This window comes from Chionomys nivalis, chromosome 1, assembly GCF_950005125.1.
Source record: "Chionomys nivalis chromosome 1, mChiNiv1.1, whole genome shotgun sequence".
In the NCBI taxonomy this organism is placed as follows: domain Eukaryota; kingdom Metazoa; phylum Chordata; class Mammalia; order Rodentia; family Cricetidae; genus Chionomys; species Chionomys nivalis.
In genome coordinates, this window is record NC_080086.1 from 46,975,041 (window position 1) to 46,998,667 (window position 23,627).

Genomic DNA, 23,627 nt, shown 5'->3' on the forward strand with positions numbered 1-23,627 from the left:
CTCCACCATGAAGTTAAGCTCTCAGGGAACCAAGTGGGAAGGAGCTAGCTACTAACCATCATGAGCGATGCCATTCACTAAGATAAGTGATCCTGACAGCAAACATAACAATTTAAGATTCATCTCATGTGAGAAAAAAAAAATACAGATGCTCAGTAAAGACAGATCCAGACAAAATAAAGCTCTTAACAGGTTATAATATGCTTAAAAATATACATAGAGAAACCCTGTCTCAAAAATTAAAAAATATATATACATACATACACTTAGGAGGGAAAGGAGAAAAAGTATATACAGTAATAGATTAAAAATAGTTTTTTTTGTTGTTGTTGTTGTTTTTTGGTGTTTCGAGACAGGGTTTCTCTGTGGTTTTGGAGCCTGTCCTGGAACTAGCTCTTGTAGACCAGGCTGGTCTCGAACTCACAGAGATCCGCCTGCCTCTGCCTCCGGAGTGCTGGGATTAAAGGCGTGCGCCACCACTGCCCGGTAAAAATAGTTTTAAAATAATAAAGACCTTCAAAAAGGAGTAAAGTAAAATAAGAACAAATAAGCCACATAATTATGGAAAATACACAGAGAATCTGGATCCTGTATGTTATTGTGTTATCTTTAGATTTTCTAATTGTTAATGAAGGAATGACAGCTGTGGAGAGACATGAAGTAATAGACAAAAGACTGCTGAATTAAATCAGCCTGTATACATTAAAGATGTGCGGAACTCAGAATGGAAACCAGGATATGGCTGATGTTGAGGAAGAGATTTTGCTTTTGTCTCCAACTAAGAAATCTGAAAACCACTGAACAAATGAAACATCTGAAGAAAAAGGATAAATCATCCAGAGAAGTTTCCCAAGAAAAACAATCAATTGGCCTAATGGTATAACATATTTCCAACAGGATAAAATTTCATAAATCTTCCCAAATGTTTGTTTCTGCTGTTGTCTACAGACATATAAGGCAAATGGTCTTTTTAAAATTCAAGTTCAATTAAAAATTAAAGGGCCTTTGGAGTTTGAGTGCGGCTCTTTAAGCCTCTAAATGCAAACATGTTTGCTTAAAGGGAAATCTAAAATTTTTGTCGCATGTAAGAAGATCCATGTGATATAGAATAGAAGAAAAACCAAAATTACAGGACTATTCTATTGGTACTAATCTCATAATCCTTTGGTTTTATTTTGACTCTTTAAATTTTTTAAGGTATAAATATTATAACAAAGTTTCTAAGGTTAACATATATGTATGTGTTTAAATTTTTCATTGTGAAATTAATGATCATATGTAGTACTAATTCTAGAAAAAGGCTTAATCTAGTTATTTATACATGACTTTGGACTTGAGTCTGAATCAGATAACTAGGAATTAAGTTTGTGTATTCTGGACGTACTCAACAAATTTTGGTCCTTTAAGATCTCAGAGATGTGCTGCATATACATTTCAAATGTCTTTCCGCAGTAAACCATGACCACTCTGAACAACAACTTTTAAAGTCTCCAAAAGGATGAGGGGAACCTACAACAATGACTCCACCTGAATTGTAGTAATGCCACTAAGTTGACAAACATTACCCAAAGGTCAGCTTTAAACTAAACTGCTCAGGACAGCTTCAAAGCAGTTAGCTGAGATGGTTCTCCTCTATACACTACTCCAGCCAGGACTTCAGATAAGTCCAACCTTTCCCATTATACAGAGACTGGCAACAAATGATACAACCAGCTCTCCTAAGACTTGACCATTATCTCAATTTTCTCAGGGTCCTGCAGAGATTTTACCATTCCCCAGATAACAGGAAGCAATCTAGAGAACAAGATGCCCACATTCTCAAGAGGTAAGGTAGATGAGTTTTGGTCATTCAGTGGGTTATGGATATTTGTCATCGATTAGGAAGGTTGGTTACAAGTTGTTATTGGTAATGATAAGGAAAAAAACAGAACAAAGGAGATAAGTTTTAGGGATCTCATCCTGAAAAGAAAAAAAGGGGGGAATAGAAATGATAGAATAAAAGTGTAGTTTATTGAATCTACTTTTAAACTAATAAAGAACAACTAGGAGTCTTAAATATTTTACATTGGTATGGATTTTTGCATATTGATGCAAATTTAAGGTTAATTTTGTTATACTGTATATGTTTCTATTTTTATTTAAGATATTTTTGTATATTGATACAAATTCAATTTTATTTTTGTTAGAACATTCTGTACACACTCTTTTTTAAGGTATTGCACATATGCAGCTCATTTAACAATGTAATGTAAATTTCTAGCTCTTGAAAATTGTTATTACAAACTATTTAGGATAATAAAGAAATACAGGTTGATAGTCACCTATTATGGTCAAACTTGCAGTCACGCTAGGTATATTTTCAGTGTCAAATAGAGATATAGACAGGTGGTCTTCAAACTATTCAGAGATCTACAGAATATGGCATTTAAGATGCTTTAATAACAAGGCTTTTTATGACAATGAGACATGTCTGCTCCTGGTAGAACCAATAATGGGCATCAAAGAAACTCCATATGGAGTTTACTTTTGTTGTGGCAAAAGTTAGCCACTGGGCAAGAAATTGCTCTTGTCTCAACTGCTGACAGTATATTTTCTGAGCAAGACCAAAAAAAAAAAAAAAAAAAAAAAAAAAAAAAAAAAAAAAGACTTCTGAAATTTGCCAAGACAAGTCAGAACAGTCATTCAAATTTTCTGCTTTATGGAAAAGTCTGTCAGATATTTTAGGTCCGTAGGTCAAGATGGCTGCTCCAACATTACAGAGGAACTTTGGGTGGCTGTCCAGGCAGTTAGCTGTTTCTGTCATTTCTTAGTTTTGCAGGTTTTGTTCTCTGCATCTTTCTCAGGTCTCTGATGAAGTTGAAGACTAGATAGTCACAGTTATAGTGTTCTTTGTTGCCAAATTCAGCAAAGAAACTCACAAAAGAAGTGTAAAGTATTTAAAGTTGAAAGAAATAAAAGATAGTTTTGGGTTGTTAATGTAAGTTAGGATAAAAAGTAAATTAGGTACAAAACTTTGGACTCACCAAGAGAGGCTAGGTAATGGAGGATTTTCTCAGAATTTCCCAAATGCAAGTGGACTGAACATTGTGAATATAATTCTTACCTGAAAGTTGTTCTTCTTTTATATAGTTTTACTGTTGGAGTTAAAGCCTTGCCTTTTTATTTATCAAAAAAAGGAGAAATGTTGTGTGATATTTTGATTCCATTCTGACAATAAAGCTTGTTTTGAATCAGAGGGTGGTGCTAGCCACTAGCAGACCAAAATTACCCATAGAGGCTTTGAAGGACTGAGGGCAGATAGAGAGACAGAAAGTAGTAAGGCAAGGCTTAGAGAGGATCTCAGGCTAGTTGAATGGAGGAACAGAAAAGATAAGAGGTCACTGGTCACTACTCTGCCCTTTCTCTGATCATTCAGGTTCTTACCCCAATATCTGACTTCTGATATTTTATTAATAAGGAATAATTAGATAACTGTATCAGAGGTCATTCCTGGAAATATGTTGATGCAGAAAGCACTGAATAGATTCAATATCTTGTATTTCTATGTTTTTTCTAGTGTGTATGTATGTGCTCACACATGAGTGTGTGTGTGTGTGTGTGTTTGTATGTAACACTAATGGCCAAAGAGCAATAGTGACTAAAACAGATGTGGGTTTCAAAGGAAAAGTCCAACAAAAAAATTAGAATGAAATAATGCAATTATATTTTAATAAAATTACAGACACATTAAAACATACTACTATTGATCCAAAATGCAATTATCTTTTGAAAATTAGCACACCTAATGTTCTTGTGCACTTATTAAGAGCCAAAATAGCCCACGGGGTATAGTCCATGCATTATGAAATTGCCTTTGCTCATTACCTGATATGTCAGCATTTACAAGGCTCGGAAATATCACTTTCAGAGAAAATGAGTATCCTATAGCTCTGACAACAGTTTTAGTTCTAAATAAACTCTTGCTTTGACACAGCAGACAGGAAGAAGAACATTTGTGCTGGAATTACTGAGTGAGGGACAACAATTTAAAAAATTAGCTTAAATGACATCAATAGATATTTTCTATCTCATATTTCCATAATACAAAACAATTATGTTAAACTTCATGGTATGGGAAACAAGATCTACTACATATTGGGAGACTTTTTAATATATTCTTTTTTCTCACTAGAACCATAATACATGCATTCCTTTGGTCAGCTGCGTTCTTTGTATCTGTGCAGATGTATAAATGTATTACTAACACCTAAAGAGCAGGCATAAAGAAGCCTGTGAGTAAATACTTGTGGAAATATCTGAAATAAGTAGAAAGAATGTCATTTTTTCATGAAAATTTCCAGTAAGTAGACAGAAATATAGGTACTGATTTTTACTCAGAACAATAACTATGTGCTTCAACTAGAAAAAAAAAAAAAACCCAGATGTGAATAAGGCTGACAACTTTGAGATAGAGCAGTTATGCTTTTATTCTGGTGGGTCTACATTGCTTATTGAAAAGCAGAAACTCTTGTCTGGTTATAAAAACAGAAAGGCATGACCATGAGAAAATGGCCATTGTCACAATAATGTCAACTGTGAAGATTGAGAAAGAGAGCCGTGTGTGAAGAATGAAGGCAGCCTGTAATAACTGGAAAGAATATGAAGATAGAAACACTGAGATGGGGTAAAGAGGAAGAGGAAAATTAGGAGAGAGACTTTGATTTCCTTGCAGAGAGTCTTATAGAGAACTCCTAACTTTCAGACTTATACAACAGGAAAATTGTATTGGTTCAGGTGAACAAACTTCTGGAAATTTGTTGCAGCAACATCAGAAAGCTAACATAAACCGCTGAAGCAATTTATCAGCTACTTCTTCAGGATCAACGAGATAGATAGCCTTTCTAGGTTCTGCATGGCAGAAATCGTAAAGGACACCGTGAGAGATTACGTTTCTGATCTCTTCCTTTATTCCTCTGTTATTACACGGGCTGGCAGCGTTAATCTTGTCACCCCTGTGTTCCCCCTTATATCATGGGCCCCAAGAGCAGCTTTGAATCAACACAGCATTGGAGAAGAAGAATTAAGACCAAATCTTCATGTTTAAATGAAAGAACAACTAACCCTTGCTCAGCTCTCCTGAGAATGTATATGGAAACTTCACAGTATACCACACATTGTCAACAGGTTCTAAAGTCTAAAGAAAACATAATGTTTAATGGTATCTACTAAAATATACTAGTCCTGATACAATCCCAGTATTCTTTCTAGATTAATCTCTTCCATAAGATCAACGAGAATAAGACAATAAGTTTGGAGAACACTCCATTCAAATTCAGTCTTTTCTCAGTTCAGCTTTGGCCATGAGTTTACTTGTGCTGTGTCCCCAAGTAAATCCTCTAGTTTTATTGAACCTTGGTCATTGCCTTTGAAAAGAGAAGAACAAAGAAGTCTGTTTTCCCAAGCTTCTCTCAGAAATACTGGATGCCATCTCTGTGGGAAGGGTTCTAACCACTGAATTCACTTGAATTAATTCTGAAATAAAACTCATAAGGAATATGAGTTTCTGAAAGTGTAAGTCCAAAGATATTTCCGATCCTATCAGCCCAACCATCATCATGTAGTGATCCTATTGCATTAATGGAAGAAAGCTGTGGTCAAAAGCTGTGGCAAAGGCACACTTTGCCCCACCACTGCTTTCAGTACTTCCTATGAATATAATTACCTGTGAATATAATTATTCTCATTTCATCCTCTAACAAATGCATTGGCTCTCCTTCAGAAATACCCACTACCTAACCACTTTGAAAAATGTCTAGCCTGAGGCCTCCGTGTCTTTCAGCTTTTTGCGGTCATAGAGGTAAAGGCTTCATCCAGAGACCAGAAAATTCCTTTTACACATAATTTACAAGAGCCTGGATATAGCTCAGTGGTAAATTACTTGTGTGGCATGTGGAGGGAACCTCAGATCAGACTCCGGTCCTTCACAAACAAATCAAACATAACACTCCCCACTTAAATTCTTCCACTCAAATCTCTATGATTGCCCATCCGTCATCGATAGAATCCCAAGACCCTAGTCTGGCCTTGCCATTTCCTATGCTCGGATGCCTTCATCTGCTAAAAGATTTCACCATGCTCCTTCCTCATGCCCTGAACTTAAGCCACTCTGAACTGTTTCCTTCTCCTTTTCCAGACACACATGCCTCGAGAGTCCTTTCATTTACTCACCTCTCCACTCCAAAGCACTAAGACTGCTGATGACAGCTTATCTTCCTCATCTCTCAAAGTATATACTCTTATACCCATAAAGCTACCTTGCACTTGAACTTTATACTCTCGTCAGCTCCTAGTTATTTCTTATGTACAAATTTATCAACAATATGACCCCTTTCAATCCTATGTCGTCTTTTATCTTTTTATAACCCACTGAATCAGATTAGTGCTGTCAGTATGTACATGGGTGGGGCTATCCAATAAGCATAAGCAACCTACCAGTGGCCATACATCAAATGTCTCCTCTCCTTCAGCATCCATCAAATGCCAATAACTCCTCAGCTAAAGGTGATGCCTCATAAACCCTGAACACTCACCCATGCTGGAATTTTGACTGACAGATCTCCTATAGTTAGTAATATGGGCTTTGAGTTCTTATGTGCAATGGCTACTTCATGTCCAAAAACCAGCATTTCATAGCCCTCCTCCAATTCTGCAGCTCTTACATTGCTTCAACTTGCACTTCTGTGATATTCCATAGACCACAGAGGGAAATATATCTCATTTAGGGCTGAGGGCTCACAGCTATAGTGGTATATTGTTTGTATTATGATAAATAAATCTTGCCTGAAGACCAAAGTCAAAGCTAAAGCCACCAGAGGTCAGGTAATGGTGACACACACCTTTAATCCTAGGAGTTGGGAGACAGAATTAGATAGATCTCTGTGAGTTCAAGGCTACCCTGGGCTACACAAGATCAATACAGAAAAAATTCCAGGTGGTTGTGTCTCACACCTTTAATCCCAGTCCTAGGGAATCACATGCTTCTAATCCCAGCACTAGAGAGAATATAAAATGATAGGAGAAGGAGGCTTAGTCAGCTTAGTTGGTGTTCGCTCAGCCTTGGTAGAGGTAAAACTAGTGGCTTGGCTGCCTTGCTTTTCTGGTTTTCGGGTTGAATCCCAATTTCTGTCTCTGGGTTTTTATTATTCGTGCTACACACAGCCAATTATTCTTGGCAGTATGTCCAGTTATAAGTCTGTATATTAACACTCTACTACACACAAAATCTTCTCCTAAAAGCAGCCCTAATCTGGAGGTTTCACAAATTGGCTGCCTTGGTCACACCCTTAAGGCTTTTCAGTATGAGGTCAGGGATGGAAGCAGCAGGGACTGACTTCCTCACCCTTCTTTATCTACTTCCCAGGGTTGCTGTTTTGTGCCAGATCTTTGAATGGTGCTTGCCTTGAGCCACGTAATGAACCCACAGGTCACAGCTATTTTCATCTCTGTTTTGCTTATGAAGAAACAGGTTTCGAGAGGGTAAGTCACATTCTTGTCACACAGCTAGTAAACATTAGGATGGCCATGCAAACACAGGCAGTTCATAAACCATCAGAGACCTCTGCAGACATGTCACGACCATAGGTAGCTGACTAATTTATCTCCTGCAAACACCACTATTGCTTCCATTCTGCAACTTGAGAAACCTAAGCTTAGGGAGTTCATTGATCAGCTCAAGGCCACAGGACTGGAATGGGTCATAGCCCAGAAAGGACATAGGTTTGTGAACCACAAGGAAGTTGACCTAAATTGGGGAACCAGGACAAAGGAATAAGGAAAGCCATATACCTGCACTTAATATTCTTTTTCTCTATGGAGCTACTCAACCAGAACATAACACATAATACAGGTTCTGGCCTCCTACCTGAACAAATACTTTCACAATAGCCTCAGTACTGGATACAAATTAAAAGCTTAGGAGCTTTGAGACTGATGCAGTGAGGAGACTGGACTTTTTTTTTTTTTAAAGTTTCATAGAATTTTTTTTCAGTTCTTTTTATTGTTTATTTATTTATTAACGATTTCTGCCTTCTCCCCGCCACCACCTCCCATTTCCCTCCCCCTCCCCCATTAAGTCCCCCTCCCTCATCATCCCTAAGAGTAATCCGGGTTCCCTGCCCTGTGGGAAGTCCAAGGACCACCCACCTCCATCCAGGTCTAGTAAGGTGAGCATCCAAACTGCCTAGGCTCCCACAAAGCCAGTACGTGCAGTAGGATCAAAAACCCATTGCCATTGTTCTTGAGTTCTCAGTAGTCCTCATTGTCCATTATGTTCAGCAAGTCCGGTTTTATCCCACGCTTTTTCAGACCCAGGCCAGCTGGCCTTGGTGAGTTCCCGATAGAACATCCCCATTGTCTCAGTGTGTGGGTTCACCCCTCGCGGTCCTAAGTTCCTTGCTCGTGCTCTGTCTCCTGCTCATGATTTGGACCTTGAGATTTAAGGTCATGCTCAACTTCCCTAGCGATCAGGGAAATGCAAATCAAGACAACTTTAAGATACCATCTTACACCTGTCAGAATGGCTAAAATAAAAAACACCAATGATAGCCTTTGCTGGAGAGGTTGTGGAGAAAGGGGTACACTCATCCATTGCTGGTGGGAATGCAAACTTGTGCAACCACTTTGGAAAACAGTGTGGCGGTTTCTCAGGAATTTCGGGATCCACCTACTCCTAGACCCAGCAATACCACTCTTGGGAATATACCCAAGAAATGCCCTATCATACAACAAAAGTATATGCTCAACTATGTTCATACCAGCATTGTTTGTAATAGCCAGAACCTGGAAACAACCTAGATGCCCTTCAATGGAAGAATGGATGAAGAAAGTGTGGAATATATACATATTAGAGTACTACTCAGCAGTAAAAAACAATGACTTCCTGAATTTTGCAGGCAAATGGACGGAAATAGAAAACACTATCCTGAGTGAGGTGAGCCAGACCCAAAAAGAGGAACATGGGATGTACCACTCATATTTGGTTTCTAGCCATGAATAGGGGACATTGAGCCTATTATGCATGGTCCTAGAGAAGCTAATTAAGAAGGTGAACCCAAAGAAAAACATTTAGGCGATGAAAGGAGACAGAGACAAAGACCCACATTGGAGGAGAATGGACTTTTAACCTTGGTCCACTTCTATCTTTTCATGACCCACAGAATGTGGACCAGACTCAAAAGGCTATTCTAGAGGTATCAGGAGTTCGGGTGCTGTTGCATCATGTAGACTTTCAGATTTCACATGTTTCCTGACCACAGCATGGAGGCAATGTGTGACCAAAGGCTGTATCTGGCAGGGGCAGTGCCCAGGATGGGGATGTTGCATGGGTGCAAGAAGCTTTAACTTCCAACTTATGCTTTCATCTACTAGGTTACTCTATCATTCTTTCTCATGGTCAGGAGCAAGTGTCGGTTGGTGTTAGGCCTTTTTCTAATTCAGTCACTGGGTCATTCATTACTATATATATGTTATGTTACTATATTTATGTTAGTGTGTGCATAAACACTCTCCATGCCTCTTTCACTGTGTTGGTTCCCATCTATCACATTGCTCATAAAGAAGAACTTGTTGATCTTTTTGGCAATGTATTATGCTAATACACATCCTTCTGGTATACTTCATACAGCACAGAACTGTCTGTTGAAATCACCATCCCATTCAATTACTGTCTTCCCCACACTGTCACTCTCAGATCTTTATTTTTTTAGTTTGTTTTTAACTCACTTTCAATTGGGAAGCCATTGACTCTCCATTTGATTGTGGGTTGAGGTTCTCCTTCCGCTTCACACAACAAGATACCACTGCTTCCTGTGCTGTACACTGCACTCTGAGGTTTCTTTTTCCAGCGTGGAGGCTCTGAACATAAAACAAAGAGATTTTCAGAAAGTGTCTCCATAGCAAAAAGATCCAACCTTTGTAACAGGCCTGCATTTTCACCATACACCAGCAGAGGGCAGACACCACAAAGCATTCCACAGTCGCTCTTTTGGTTTAGTTCTGCAAAGCAAGGTGGGCGTATTAAGGTGTGTGTGTGTGTGTGTGTGTGTGTGTGTGTGTGTGTGTGTGTGTGTACTTACATTACATTCTGAACATGTAGATATATCAACATACTAAAAATACACAGCTGCTTTAGCCCCTCAAGTATATATTTCACTTACAGAAACAGGCGGAAGGACTAAGCAGATGGTAACTCATTTAGGACTGGCTTAGGACTCAAGCTGCAACAAGGTAAATGAAAATGGTGATATGAAAGAAATACACTTGGAGAGCTTTTCAAATAACAATAACATTTTCAAAAAAACCCTTGTTCCTTGATTATTGACAAGTATTTACATACTTTATCTATACCAATTTCCATAACTTATCAAATTGGAAAACATAATTTGCTAGAGATGTTCTCCTTGCAAAGGAGCAGGGATGGAACCTGATAGGATCATTTCCCTGTTTTTCTTTTGAAACAAAGCAGGAAAAACAGAAATAAATGATCTCTATCTTTTGATACATAAACCTTCAGAAGTGTAAATCAGATTGGAGTATCAGAACAAAGCAAGACAAGTGTCTTCAGTTCAAACATTACTGTCATATTTTGTCACTTTCAGAATAGCCCCATGCCAGCAGTGAATACAAGACTTGAAGTGTTCATGGATTATTATTATTATTATTATTATTATTATCATCATTATTATTGGTGTTTTGCCTGCATGTGTAGCTATGTACCACTTTCTTGGATGCCTGGTGTTCATAGAGGCCAGAAGAAGGTATCAGACCCCTTGGTTGAAATTGCAGACGGTTGTCAGCTACCTAAATCTGGGACCACTGAAAATGAAGCTAGTGCACTTAAACACTGAGCCATTGCTCCAGACCTACGTGCAAGGTTGATAATTATTCTCAGAAGTGGCTTGATAAAACTTTGATGTAGTAATTCCCCCCAAGTACTGTGGATTTCTGCCTTGATTCAAAAAGGAAACTGTTTAAAAATATGCACATGTATAAAAAGAAAATATCTTTCAAATTGTTTTAGTAAAGGAAGGAAAGGGGATTTCATGGGGGGGGGAACCCAAATTCCTAAAAAAGAAAACACGCATACAAAGAATTTTGGCAAGTCTATGTGTAAGCAACAGACATGCCTTTAGAATCTCCTCACAGGATGTGGGCTCAACTGTTAATTTCCATGTAAAACATCTGTTTTTAACAAATATATATCTACAAATATTGAGGTAATTAGCATAAAGTACAATGGACTAAATTAGAACTGTAGGTCACTTTCTGAAGGGAAGAGTACCTTGATGACATTATTATTTTTAAGATTTTTATTTATGTGTAGTGTGTATGGATATTGGTGGATGTCAGTTTAACATGCATGTTGGAAACCAAACTTAGTTCCTCTGGAAGGGCATCATGAGTGCCTGACCACTGAGAAATCTTTCTAGGCTCTTTCCTTTTAATTTTTTTCTTGCTCTTTTTATATAACAATAACAAATTTCAACATGTGCAAGTTACAGGCAAAGCCTGAGGAACGTGCAAGCCATTGTGTTCATAGTAGAAATGATGACGTTTCCTTTCCAAGTGTGTAAAAATAATGAAAATATTCTTCCATTCCCACTGTATAATAAAAATCAAGTTTCTAATCACTAGCCTCATCCTAAGAATTTCATTAACCTTTGTGTGTGTGTAGAGATATATTACTGTTAGGATCAAATAAAGAGGTGAGGTATCACCTCATCTAACTTTTGACCTTATGGAAATAATACTGAGCTTTGGAGAATTCATCTAATTTTTTTCAGGGTCATCAGTGAAAGAATCATTTCCTGTTCCTGCCACGTCATAGATCTCAAAACAAAGCCTCTGGGGAAAGCAGAGAGAGGCAAAGCTCTGAAGGCAGGTTCTTATCCACTGCTATCCTACATATATAACTAGGAATCAAGGTCAGTTCAGTGGTCCAGATGAGCCTTTGCATTACCAACATGCCCCCAACCCCATATCTATCAATTCGCTCAGGAGGTTTCAAACATTTGGTAGTTTGGTTGGAATCATTACTATACATTAACCTGGCCCATTCTTCATGGGATTTAAAAACACTTCCACATTTCTGTAGAAGTTTCTCTCCCTTTTTCCCTTAAGCTACTGGTTCAAACAGATATAAACATTGGCATGAAACTTAAGACTTAAAACATCTATGACTGCTTGACATCCAGACTAGGCTGAGACTCTCACTGTTGACTTCACTAGTGGAATATTCAGTAGTTCAGTACTGATGTCAGCAGTGATTGTCCTCAGACTGGTGACCTCTGGAGAACCAAGCCTGAAGTTTGCTGTTTTGTTTCTTCCTGATTTGGCACAATGTCTCGCTAAGAAAAGATGTGTAGGGTGAGCTTTTAAGTAGAACTTGATAAATATCTAAAGACTTCCGTGGAAAAGACATAAGAAAAAAACCCTAAAGTCCCTTAGGTGGAAAATAATCCTTGCTGTCTGATCATTCACTCTTCCATGACAGATTTAATTAACATACTACTACTTGGTTCACAAAAGACATTGTTGTCAGCCTGTAGCTTGATTAGAAACTCAGGGTGGCTGAGATGCAAGGCCAGAAAACCAGCAGAAGTTTACCAAAACTCAAATCACACACCCGTGGGATGGGTAAGATCTACTCAAGGCGATGACTGGAGAGACGAAACACAAAGGAAATGATAGGTAAACCTGACAATTTAGGGGAAGAAGCCACAGGGTCCCATTCTTTTGTCCACATGCCTGAGATATGTGGTAGCTGATAAAAAGTACACCCAGTTAGTCATGATTGTAAAAAACATACAAGATGATAAACTCAATTTATGGTGTCCAAAACAGAGATGCCAATGCTAGAATTCTGACAAGATTTTGAGAAAGTAACAAAGTTTATCATGAGACCAACAAACAAACAAAACTGGAAACTTGATATCTGTGAAACAAGTAACATAGTAGACATTTCCTTAGTAAAACTTTTAATCACAATTGTCTACTTGATATTTATATTCTTGATTTTCGTGGGACAATGTCTTGTGTATACCAAGTAGGCCTCTGTTTGCTAAGGATGACCTTTAGCTGTTGATTCTCTTGCCTCTACATCCCAAGTGCTGGGAACATAGGGGTGCACCACAAACCCCAATTTATGTGTGCTTGGGATTGAACCAAGGGCTTTGTGTATATTAGGTAAGCATTCCACCAACTTCTTATGAAAGAAAATTGTTAATTCAAAATAAGCTATTGTTCATGGTATCAATGACTGGACTGAGTTTCAGTTCATGGCATCATATAGACACTGCAGGGCACTTTGGATAGAATTAAGGATTGAACAGATGTGCAAAAATGATTCATGTTACTCATCTAAAATTCATCTAAAATTCAACAGTCTCAAATGATTCCATAGTGGGCAACATAAAATTGGTTGATGAGCAATTTTCTTTTATATTATCAGTTTAAATGTGACTAATATTTAGATGTCTGGAATTTTGTTTCATGTGACATTCTTATGTATCTTTTTCTTTATTATTATTATTATTTGAATGTGTGTCCACACCACAGTGTACCTGTGACAGACAGCTATATAGAGTCAATTCTCTCCTTGCATCTTTGTGTACCATCCTGAGACATAATTCAGGTTTGCTGCAATCCTCTTTACCCACTGGGCCATTTTGCTGGCCCTTCTTGTACCTATTGCTACTGCATATGCAGTAATCCATATTGTAGGTTCCCAGAAAATATGGTGACATCTAATTAGGACATCACAGCTGTTTTTCTCATGCAAAATAAGGCATTTGACTTGCAATCTGTTTACATATTTAGACTGCTGTAGTTTAAAGTACAAGCTCACAGAATTTGAGTTTTAGACTAGGGAAGAAAATCACAAACAGAAAAGAAAAACTATGCTTCTGATAGCCACACAAGACATTGTCAAAATGGGCTGGAGCCTCAAAGTAGACGGTAATATTGCTTCCCCCCAGATGACAGTCCTGATTTAATCTGGGTTTCTAAATAAAAGAATGAAAAGAAAGAGGCAGAGAAAAGAGACAAAAGAAAATGTAATAAAGGTGAACTCATCTCCCTTGATGATTCGTGTACATTATAGTTACTGTTTTCTTGCTTTAGGGTAGAAAGAAAGTACTTCTAGAATATTCTTCTTGAGGACAGTTCACTGTTCCCATGCAGGTGTAAGGAGAAGCTGAAACAGGCTTTTGAGTGTACATTTAGTATTTTCACACAAAAGCATAATGATTCAATATTCTTCATAAAAACAATATTTACATCTCAGCATCACTAATAACTGTTTTTAAAATACTGAAGATAATTTGTTCAAGAACCCTATATATATAGTCAACCTTTTAAGTTGTATAATTAATTTTGCTTGTATGATATTTTTTTGCAACATTTGCAATTCTTTTGAAAGCTTTGGTCTTAATAGTCAAGAAAACTGAGGCCAGATTGTTAAAATATTCAGCTACCGTAGCAACGCAGCAGCCATCTGGAAGGATTTCTAACAGTCAGCAACTCAGAGTAGAGCAGCTAATAATTATGTATGTCTGGAGAGAGAGAGAGAGAGAGAGAGAGAGAGAGAGAGAGAGAGAGAGAGAGAGAGAGAGCACCATAGAAGAACTAGGGGCTAGGGAATAGCCCCATTACAAGATAATGCCACATTATATACAGTGGCATCTTATATACAGTGTCAAAAAATCTTTAAATTTATGGGCATGTCTTTCATACTTTTGCTGAGTATCTTTCTGAATAATTTGTTGTCAGAGACATTTATTATTGTAGACAAATGTTGATGTTAATGTTTAACTCTAAGTTCTCTCCTATACAGGTTTTGCTTCATTGTACCAAAAATAAAAAAATAATTTCCTTTTTATTATTTTTATTTTTTATTTTTCTCTTCTCACCTTAACTAAGCAAACAGTATAGATGTTGGCAAATTGTATTAGTCCAAACAGATGCATGACTCGGTTGATGATTGTAACATTTGCTTGTGAGTGGAATCTGTGCTTAGTCTCTTTTCTTTTCCAGCAATTAGGGGGGAAAGACCATTAGTGATGTGCTCCTTGAACTTTAAAATGAAGCTTTAAAGGGTGAACTTTATCAGAACATTAATGGAAACCTGGAAGTTCCAGTTCACAAACAGATAGTCTGGCAGAGATGATTTTCTTCAGTACTTAAGCCAACACAGCACTAAATAAGTACAAAATTACAATGTCGCGTCTACTCCATTCCTCTGATCAGTTCAGTTCAGGAAACCACAGAGGGAAACCCTAGGTGTGACCCCCACCCACGGGAAGCAATCAGTGTTAATCAAATCACAGCAGGATCATGCAGCCTCTGCTCCTGCACCACAGGCAGGCCTGGATTTCTAATTTCTATGGTTGTCACTTCATGAGAATGATGTCATCATCCCCTACTTATTCTTAATTACAACAAATAACAGAAAATCTCAATTATTCAATAAACAGTTCAGTTATTTATGTGCAGGAGATGAAAGCAATGCATTTTGGTACTATTTGATAAACAATTAATATTTGCACTGAATGGTCTCTTTATATTTCTCTGGAAGTGATATACTGAATACCAGGGTACACAGTGCAAAATGCTGGAATAAGGATAACACAAAGACAATTCATCTACAGTCACCATTTCTTTGACAAAGAACCCGAGGAATAGAGAAATGGAGCTCAGTGATCATGGGCAAGGGGGCTGAGTGACAAGATTAGGAAGCAATTCAAATCACCTTCCAGGGTCCTTTCTATAATATTTGACTTCATGATCATGACCTCATTTATGAGCATCATGTGCACATTATAATAAAAATTATTCCATGCAATAAAAACTTACAAGAGGGTAGATTTAATGACTGTTTAAACAGACCGTGGAAGTAATGTATGTTCAGCCCCTAACATTAGCTCTCTACTTGACATTTGTGCCTTCCATACGGTTTGTGGAGATAAATTATAAGCCTGATTAAGTATAGTGATACTCAGTGCCCACACTACAACTAAAACCCTAAACTAATGATCAACTTTAACCCATAAACTGTTGAGGGAAAAGTCTGTGAATTGTGTACACTTATTCATCTCTTTGAAGCAGAAATTTAAATCTTAATGGAGAACATACCTTGTACTATGATATGAAAATCATGACTGGCTTTCCCCAAGAAGTTGTTAGCTATACAGCGATAATTTCCTCTGTCGTGGTAGGAGATGTTTTCTATCTTCAAAGTCTTCCCATGATTTTCTTTTGTTTCTCTTCCCTTTGGTAATTCGCTACCCAGTTTGCTCCACTCAACCTGTGGAGTTGGTCTGCAAAGAAGTAAAATAAATAAATAAGTAAATACCAACTACAAACAATTCCTCAGGGCACACCTGTAACTGTGTTGCCTAACATAGTCACTGTGTCTTATCAGCTTCACCAGAGGACGCACCAACATGGGAAGCAGGGTGTTGAACAGGCATGTTTCATCAGAAGCTCCCTTAGTGGACGACTCCCTAGCAATCTCATCCCTGCTCTTAAGTGAGCTAACTCCACCTGGGTGCTGAATCAATGAAGCTGTATATGAGATGAATAACTGAAAACACTTCTCAAGTGTAACATTCTCCCTATGGTCGGGCATCAAGAGATTCCCCTTCCCTGTGTGACTCTCAACAACATGGCACAGTAGTCTCCAACAGCCAACAAAGGAAAACCACAATTTCCCCTTGAATCCTAATGAAGCCAATTTTGGCTAAAGTGATTAGGAGTGGAGCCAAATGCGTGGGCTGGATGGAGGAGCAGTTCTTTCATTTTGGGCAGCTTGGAGGGAACAGCACAGACCTTGCTTTCCTGCTCTGAGGGGAACAGAGGGAAGGAGACAAGAACTCGGAATCTCCCTAATTCAGAAGCACTGGGGAGATGGGAACAGTCAATCAAAACAAACACAAGCAAACAAAAGACAGGGATAACCTTGTCACATGCCAACACCTTTCTCTCTCTTACAATGACAGGAAACAGGAGCATGGGCCAAGCCAAGCAGTTTGTGGAACTATCTCTTCTAAAAATGAAGGATGGAAAAGTGACATTCTATGAGACCTTGACTTTAAAATGTCACTGATAACCAAATATAAGTGGGTACAACTTTGGTTTCTCCTTCTACAAAATTGGAAAACACCTAATTCTATTATTTGCCTTATTCCTGGTTACTAGTTACTACTCTGAGAACTCTCTAAGGGCGAGCTGTCTTACTTCTATCATTTTACCAGCATCAAAGAGAAGTTCTAAGAAGCTAAGCAACTAATATTTATCAGATTCAAAGGTTACATTTTTCTTAGTTATTTCTATTTGATTTCTGCTTTTCAAAGAAATTCATCCTTCTTAACATATGTTTGTAGGCACCAAATAAATAATAATTTCCAAGATTTATTATTATCTTATGCTTCTGTTTTGTATGCATGTATGTATGTGCACTACATACACATCTGGTGACCATGGGAGCCAGAAGAGGGCATTAGATCTAGTAGACCTGGAACTACAGATAATTGTGAATGACCATGTGAATCCTGGGAATTAAATCAGGTTATTGGTAAGAATAGCAAGTGATCTTAACTACTTAACTATATCTCTAACCCCAATAATTATTGTTTCAAATTGTTTCAGTTATTTAAAATTACTTGTTCACAAAGAAAATGGATACAATAACTCAATTATTAGGACCACTACATTGGAGGTAAAGATGGTATTCTTTCTACAAACATCTGGTATTTTCTCTCAAGGCCAAAGAAATTAACCTGACAGACTTGAAACAACAACTCACTTTTTTACCACATACACAGCACATGGCAGATTTCCTCAGGAAATGGTCATTGCAGACAGATAGATACATGTGGGAGTCTATTGGTTAGCTGTTGAATTCTACAGATTATGCCACCAAGCGGTACTCAGAATCCAAGTTTCCTACCTGCTTGCTTTTTATACCATCTGTCAAAATGGCAATATGCCAAGTGACAGACTGCCCTAGACCACAGTTCCTTCCAAACAAGTTTTCATGAGTCTATGTTTTAGCAATGCAGGATCTCATTTTTCTCAAATTCTTCCTTTACTTCTGTTTTTGAAAACAATCACCTGTCTAACACTTTTTACTTCATACAATCAAATTAAATGATTTTAAATCAGAGCAACATGATGTTACAAGTAGGCGTGGTTTATACAGCTAGAAGAATTCCTGTTTTCTTCTTGAAAATTCCGGATTTTTTTTTTGTTGGCTTTCTTTATTTTTAATGAACATTTGCTGACAGAATCAGAACCAGGATAGGTTGAGGGAAAAGTGTTATTTAATACTTTTTTGGCACACCACTATACATTACTTCATAACTTTAAATATTTATGCCAGTTCTTATGTGGGCAACTTTTCTTCTGATTCTTGATTAAACATGTAGAAGACACAGATATCATATGTGTTTTAAATTCATGAGGAGTCTGTTTTTATTTCACACAGTGTGAATGTGAATTATTAAAACAGCAAGTTCTTCCCAATGACACTAAGCTGTGAACACCGTCTTCTCCTAATAAGAGTCAAAATATCATTTAGCTCTTCCCCAACTCCAGAGATCCATAAACTCTAAGCTTTCCAAAATGTGTATGTCTCTGAAAGTTTCCCTGATATTGATTCAATATCAATATTTGGTATGGTGTGTGTGTGTGTGTGTGTGTGTGTGTGTGTGATGCATGTGCCAGAATGGTTAGAGATTTGTACTTTTGTTACTCTCGAATGCATGTGATATTAAACTTCCTTGAAATATATATGATAGCCTTCAAAAACTTTTTGATAGTATTATCTTTATTCAGAAGACCAAACAGAATGAATAGCCCAACTCAAACCGGTAAAGAGGGGAAGATTTCCTTCCTATGACTGAGCATCAGGGAACTTCAGGTTGCAAAGGCAAACAACTCTTAAAATATTCATGAACTTTTCCTGTGTGCATTTCCAACACTCCAGTCTCTACAAGACACCCAGGAGTAATGTTTCTGTGAGTGGTGAATGAGCTGAACAGACGCCAAATACCTCAGGAAGTAAATGATAGCTTGGCGGGAGATGAGTGGTATAAGTCTTTACAGCTTTGCCTGACTCTGAGTTAGCTTGAACCGTGACAAAGCCTGAAAGCATTTAATTTCTACCACACCAAATACATGCTGGCACCAGGTGGTTAGCCACAAGTTACAGCAGATGGGAAGGCTTTGACCTTCTCACAGAGCAGGGCCAGAGAGAGGCTTAGCAGGTAGGAGCACTCCTGTCCTGGCAGATGACCTGACTTGAATTCCCAGCATCCATGTAGTGGTTCACCACCTCCGAAACACTAATACTGTCTTTTCTTTCCTCTCTGGGCACTGGATACATGTAGTGCGCAGATAAACTTGCAGTCAAAATACGCATGCAAATAAAATTAAAATAAACCTTAAAAAGCCACACAGACAACAAACTTTTTCCATAGAGGTCATATGACAACATATTGAAATAATTTATCAGTCAACACTGGGGACTTAAGGCTTGTAAGTAACCTGGCAGGAAAGAAAAATGTGCAAAGTCTGTAGAAGTTGTACAATAATTAAAATAGTTCCTTTTGCTTCACAATCTAACTTGAAACAAATCATTCAGACTTTACACTGAATTATGAACAAAGGTGGATTTTATTTTTCACTTTTACTTTCAATAACTAATTAATGTAACACAATTTAATATATCTCAAATCCTAGCTGATTAAAGAGACTTTCATTACTTGAAAAATGATTTGAATTTCAAATTAACAAACTGAAAGATGAAATGCCTTTATCTACAGCATTCATAATGGGAGACTTTTAAATCAGCGGGAATACTTGTAGAAACAGGCAAATTCTTATGACCATGGCACCAATCACATAAATGTACAATCGTCGCTCAGCTTAGGCAACAATTTTAGGAAATGACAACATGTCAATCCTTAGGACTTTGGTGGAAGACCTGATACAGGGCTCTGATCTTGGAAATATGAGGAAGTCAACCAGTTTTTGATGTGCTATTCCCCTAACTTTAGTGATCTGAACCTGTTTTTGCACAAAACACAAAAGGGGAAATAAAAATAGAGGACTTTGGAAATTAAAAAAAGAGAGTAGTGTAATGGGCTGGCAGAAATGAAAGAGATTCTAATAAGACTTTCAAACCAACGAATCAATGGACCTCAAAGAAATGGGAATTTCTCCAGGAATCTCATGCTGGGAGAAGGAAAAGAGCCTAGCCAGAGGAGGAACTTCTCTCTCTTGGAAGACTCACAGTTCTAACAACTTGCTGTAACACATTACAGGATGAGATTGAAGTTCAGACAACGACTGATGAGTCAGTGGTATGTGGGACCATACTGTGCTGGGATTTCTCCTTAGAACTCCATTTAAACTTGAGTATCACTTCAGGATCAGAAGACAGACCCAGGAGGGGTCTTCAGATCCCTTTTTCTTTCTTCAAAATGTGGGCACATTGAAAAAATCTTTTCTGTTTTCCTCTATAAATTTAACTCTTATAATGGGCTTATTGAGGATGAGTAGCTGGACCTGGTTGAGCACACAGGTTGTGACCCCTGCCCAAGTATTGTAACAGTGGAGCTAGCCCCTGTAAACCAGTCTGGCAAGAGAATAGAGATGACAGAAAATACAGGGCTTAAGGGCTTAAGGGCAGGTGGGGTGACTACTAATACACATACTCTAAGGACAGCAATAGAGTATCTACTTCACGAACATTTTTTTTGATCCCTGCAACCCATCATAAAAAAAGGTACTTACAAGTCAATTTCAACTGTAGCCTGAAGTTTGTATAAGGAAGCAAAAATTTGTTTCCCCAGAGAAACAGGAAGAAGGTTTATATTTTTAAAGTAGTAACTTAAGAACAGGCATACAGCAAAGGTCTTTGTTTTGCAGTCTTTAAAACACTATATGGAAGAGGGCTGGCAGAGGCCAGGGTACTCACAGGCCTTCTGCAAAACACTCAAGCAACAGGGTATCCCCTTTGAGGACAATCATTGTGGATGAACTGCCACTCTGAGCAGGAGGCAACAGAAGTTTGGGTTTCCTTTGTTTGATTGAATTTGCTGGAAAAGAAAAAAATGAAGAGTCAATTCTCTCTATAATAAATGTAGTAAAATTCTATGGTTCTAGTTTGTTCTTAAAGCATGACTTCATATTGTTTTACGTATACATATTGGTGTGCTTCTTCTTAAATACATTCTCTCATCCAAAAAGTATCCAAGTAAGCATGTGTCTCTCAATTTCTTCACCACTTTTTAAAATCTTCACAATGTATACTACATGTTTCTGTTCAGAAATTGAATATTCAAGACAATTTCTTGAAGACACCCTCAAGCTAATTATAGTCTGACTTTGTATTCTATAGTCTGATCATACCTTGCCAGTTTGATGATTATGTATGTCTATTGAATTTCTTATTCTAAGTACTAGGATTGCAAAACAAAACAAAACAAACAAAACATCATCATCAACAACAACAACAACAAAAACCAGCTTCCTGAAGTATTTCAAGCATCAACAAATTTTTATTTAGCTCTTCAGGAAATTTCGTCTAGTCTCAGATCCTCACGGATACATACTGTTTTAAGAATTAAATCATTGTAAGTTTATCCACTAAGTAGAGTTTGGAAAGTTTCATTTCTTTTTTTCTTAGTAATTTTAAAATATAAGAGTAAATTCCCCAGCTTGTTCCTTGGGCAGCTGAGAAGAGGGAGCCTGAAATGGCCCTTTCCTATAGCCATACTGATGAATATCTTGCATATCACCATAGAAGCTTCTGGCGATGGATGGAGATAGAGACAGAGACCCACATTGGAGCGCCGGACTGAGTTCCCAAGGCCCAAATGAGGAGCTGAAGGAGGGAGAACATGAGCAAGGAAGTCAGGACTGCAAGGGGTGTGCCCACCCACTGAGAGGGCTAGGCTGATCTATTGGGAGCTCACCAAGGCCAGCTCGACTGGAACTGAAAAAGCATGGGATCAAACCGGACTCTCTGAATGTCGGACAATGAGGGCTGACTGAGAAGTCAAGGACAATGGCACTGGGTTTTGATCCTACTACATGTACTAGCTTTGAGGGAGCCCAGTCTGTTGCGCACCTTCCTGGACCTGGATGGAGCAGGGAGGACCTTGGACTTCCCACAGGGCAGGGAACCCTGACTGCTCTTTGAACTGGAGAGGGAGGGGAAGGGGAGTGGGGGAGGGGGAGGGAAATGGGAGATGGGAAGGAGGTGGAAAGCTGGACTGCTACTGAAAAAACATGGGATAAAACTGGACTCTCGGAATGTGGCGGACAATGAGAGCTGACGAGAGGCCAAGGAGAATGGCACAGGAACTTTCAACTGGCGATAGATCGAGAGAGAGACAGAGACCCAAATTGGAGCAACGGTCTGAGCTCTTAAGGTCCAAATGAGGAGCAGAAGGAGGGAGAACATGAGCAAGGAAATCAGGACCACGAGGCGTGCACCCACCCACTGTGACAGTGGAACTGATCTATTGGGAGCTCTTCAAGGCCAGCTGGACTGGGACTGAATAAGCATGGGTTGAAACTGGACTCTCTGAACATGGCGGACAATGAAGGCTGATGAGAAGCCAAGGACAATGGCACTAGGTTTCGATCCTAATACATGAACTGGCTTTGTGGGAGCTTAGCCTGTTTTGATGCTCACCTTCCTGGGCCTGGATGGAAGTGGGAGGACCTTGGTCTTCCTGTAGGGCAGGGAATTTGGACTGCTCTTCAGTATCGAGAGGGAGGGGGAATGGACTGGGGGGAGGAGAAGAGGAGTGGGGATGGGGGAGGGGACTGGGGGGAGGGGGCAATGTGTGGGAGGAGGGGAGGGAAATGGGAAACGGGGAGCAGTTGGAAATTTTAATTAAAAAAGAATAAAAAAAATGCGCAAACAAAAAAAAATTTTAAAAAAGACCCTATCACTGATATGATGTACCGTCTGTCTTACTGCTCTCCTGTGGTCCTGAAACTCTCCTAATAAAGCTTATTCTGAATGGTCAAAAATAAAAGTAAATTAGGATATTTCATTTATACTACATTTTGATATCACTTCCAAATGTGAACATAAATTGTTTTTCATATTCATTGCCAATGTGCCTTTATCTTTTGTGGAAAGACAATAAATACTGACCTTCTATCAGAAGATATAATGAGCCATGTGCAGTCTGCTTCGCATTTCCTTGCATGTATTTATATATTAGAAATCATTTTTGAATTTGTACTATATGCAATATTCTTTTATGTGCTTGAAGATACATATTCAGATTACTAATCCCAAAGAATGATGTTGGGGATGAGTTAGCACTCCTGAAATGGCACCCCAAGAGGAGCCTTATCCACTTCTGATGACATCAGCAGTATATTAGAAATCTAAGTGAAGCCTCTAGTCTACATTATGTAGAGGTATCTATTTCATTCCTGTATGTGGTTGTAATGAAGAAAACAATTTGACTATATAATTCAGGTTATAACTCAAGCATCTTAGATACAATTCAAGTTCTGATAGATGTTTCATTTAAAAATTAACAAAATTTAAAAGGTTCCAT

The 23,627-nt window shown here is 38.3% G+C and overlaps 1 protein-coding gene across 8 annotated transcripts in view; it reads right to left on the reverse strand.

Moving 5' to 3' along the window:
• The window catches only part of Chl1 (cell adhesion molecule L1 like), a 218,045-nt gene that overhangs the window by 39,401 nt on the left and 155,017 nt on the right, over nt 1-23,627 (reverse strand). For all 8 annotated transcript variants that reach the window (XM_057769448.1, XM_057769457.1, XM_057769390.1 and 5 more), the window contains 3 exons: nt 21,017-21,137; nt 16,168-16,352; nt 9,760-9,891 (listed from right to left, as the gene is read on the reverse strand). In XM_057769448.1, coding sequence (XP_057625431.1) covers nt 9,760-9,891; nt 16,168-16,352; nt 21,017-21,137 — 438 coding nt within the window. The remainder of the gene's footprint in view (nt 1-9,759; nt 9,892-16,167; nt 16,353-21,016; nt 21,138-23,627) is intronic.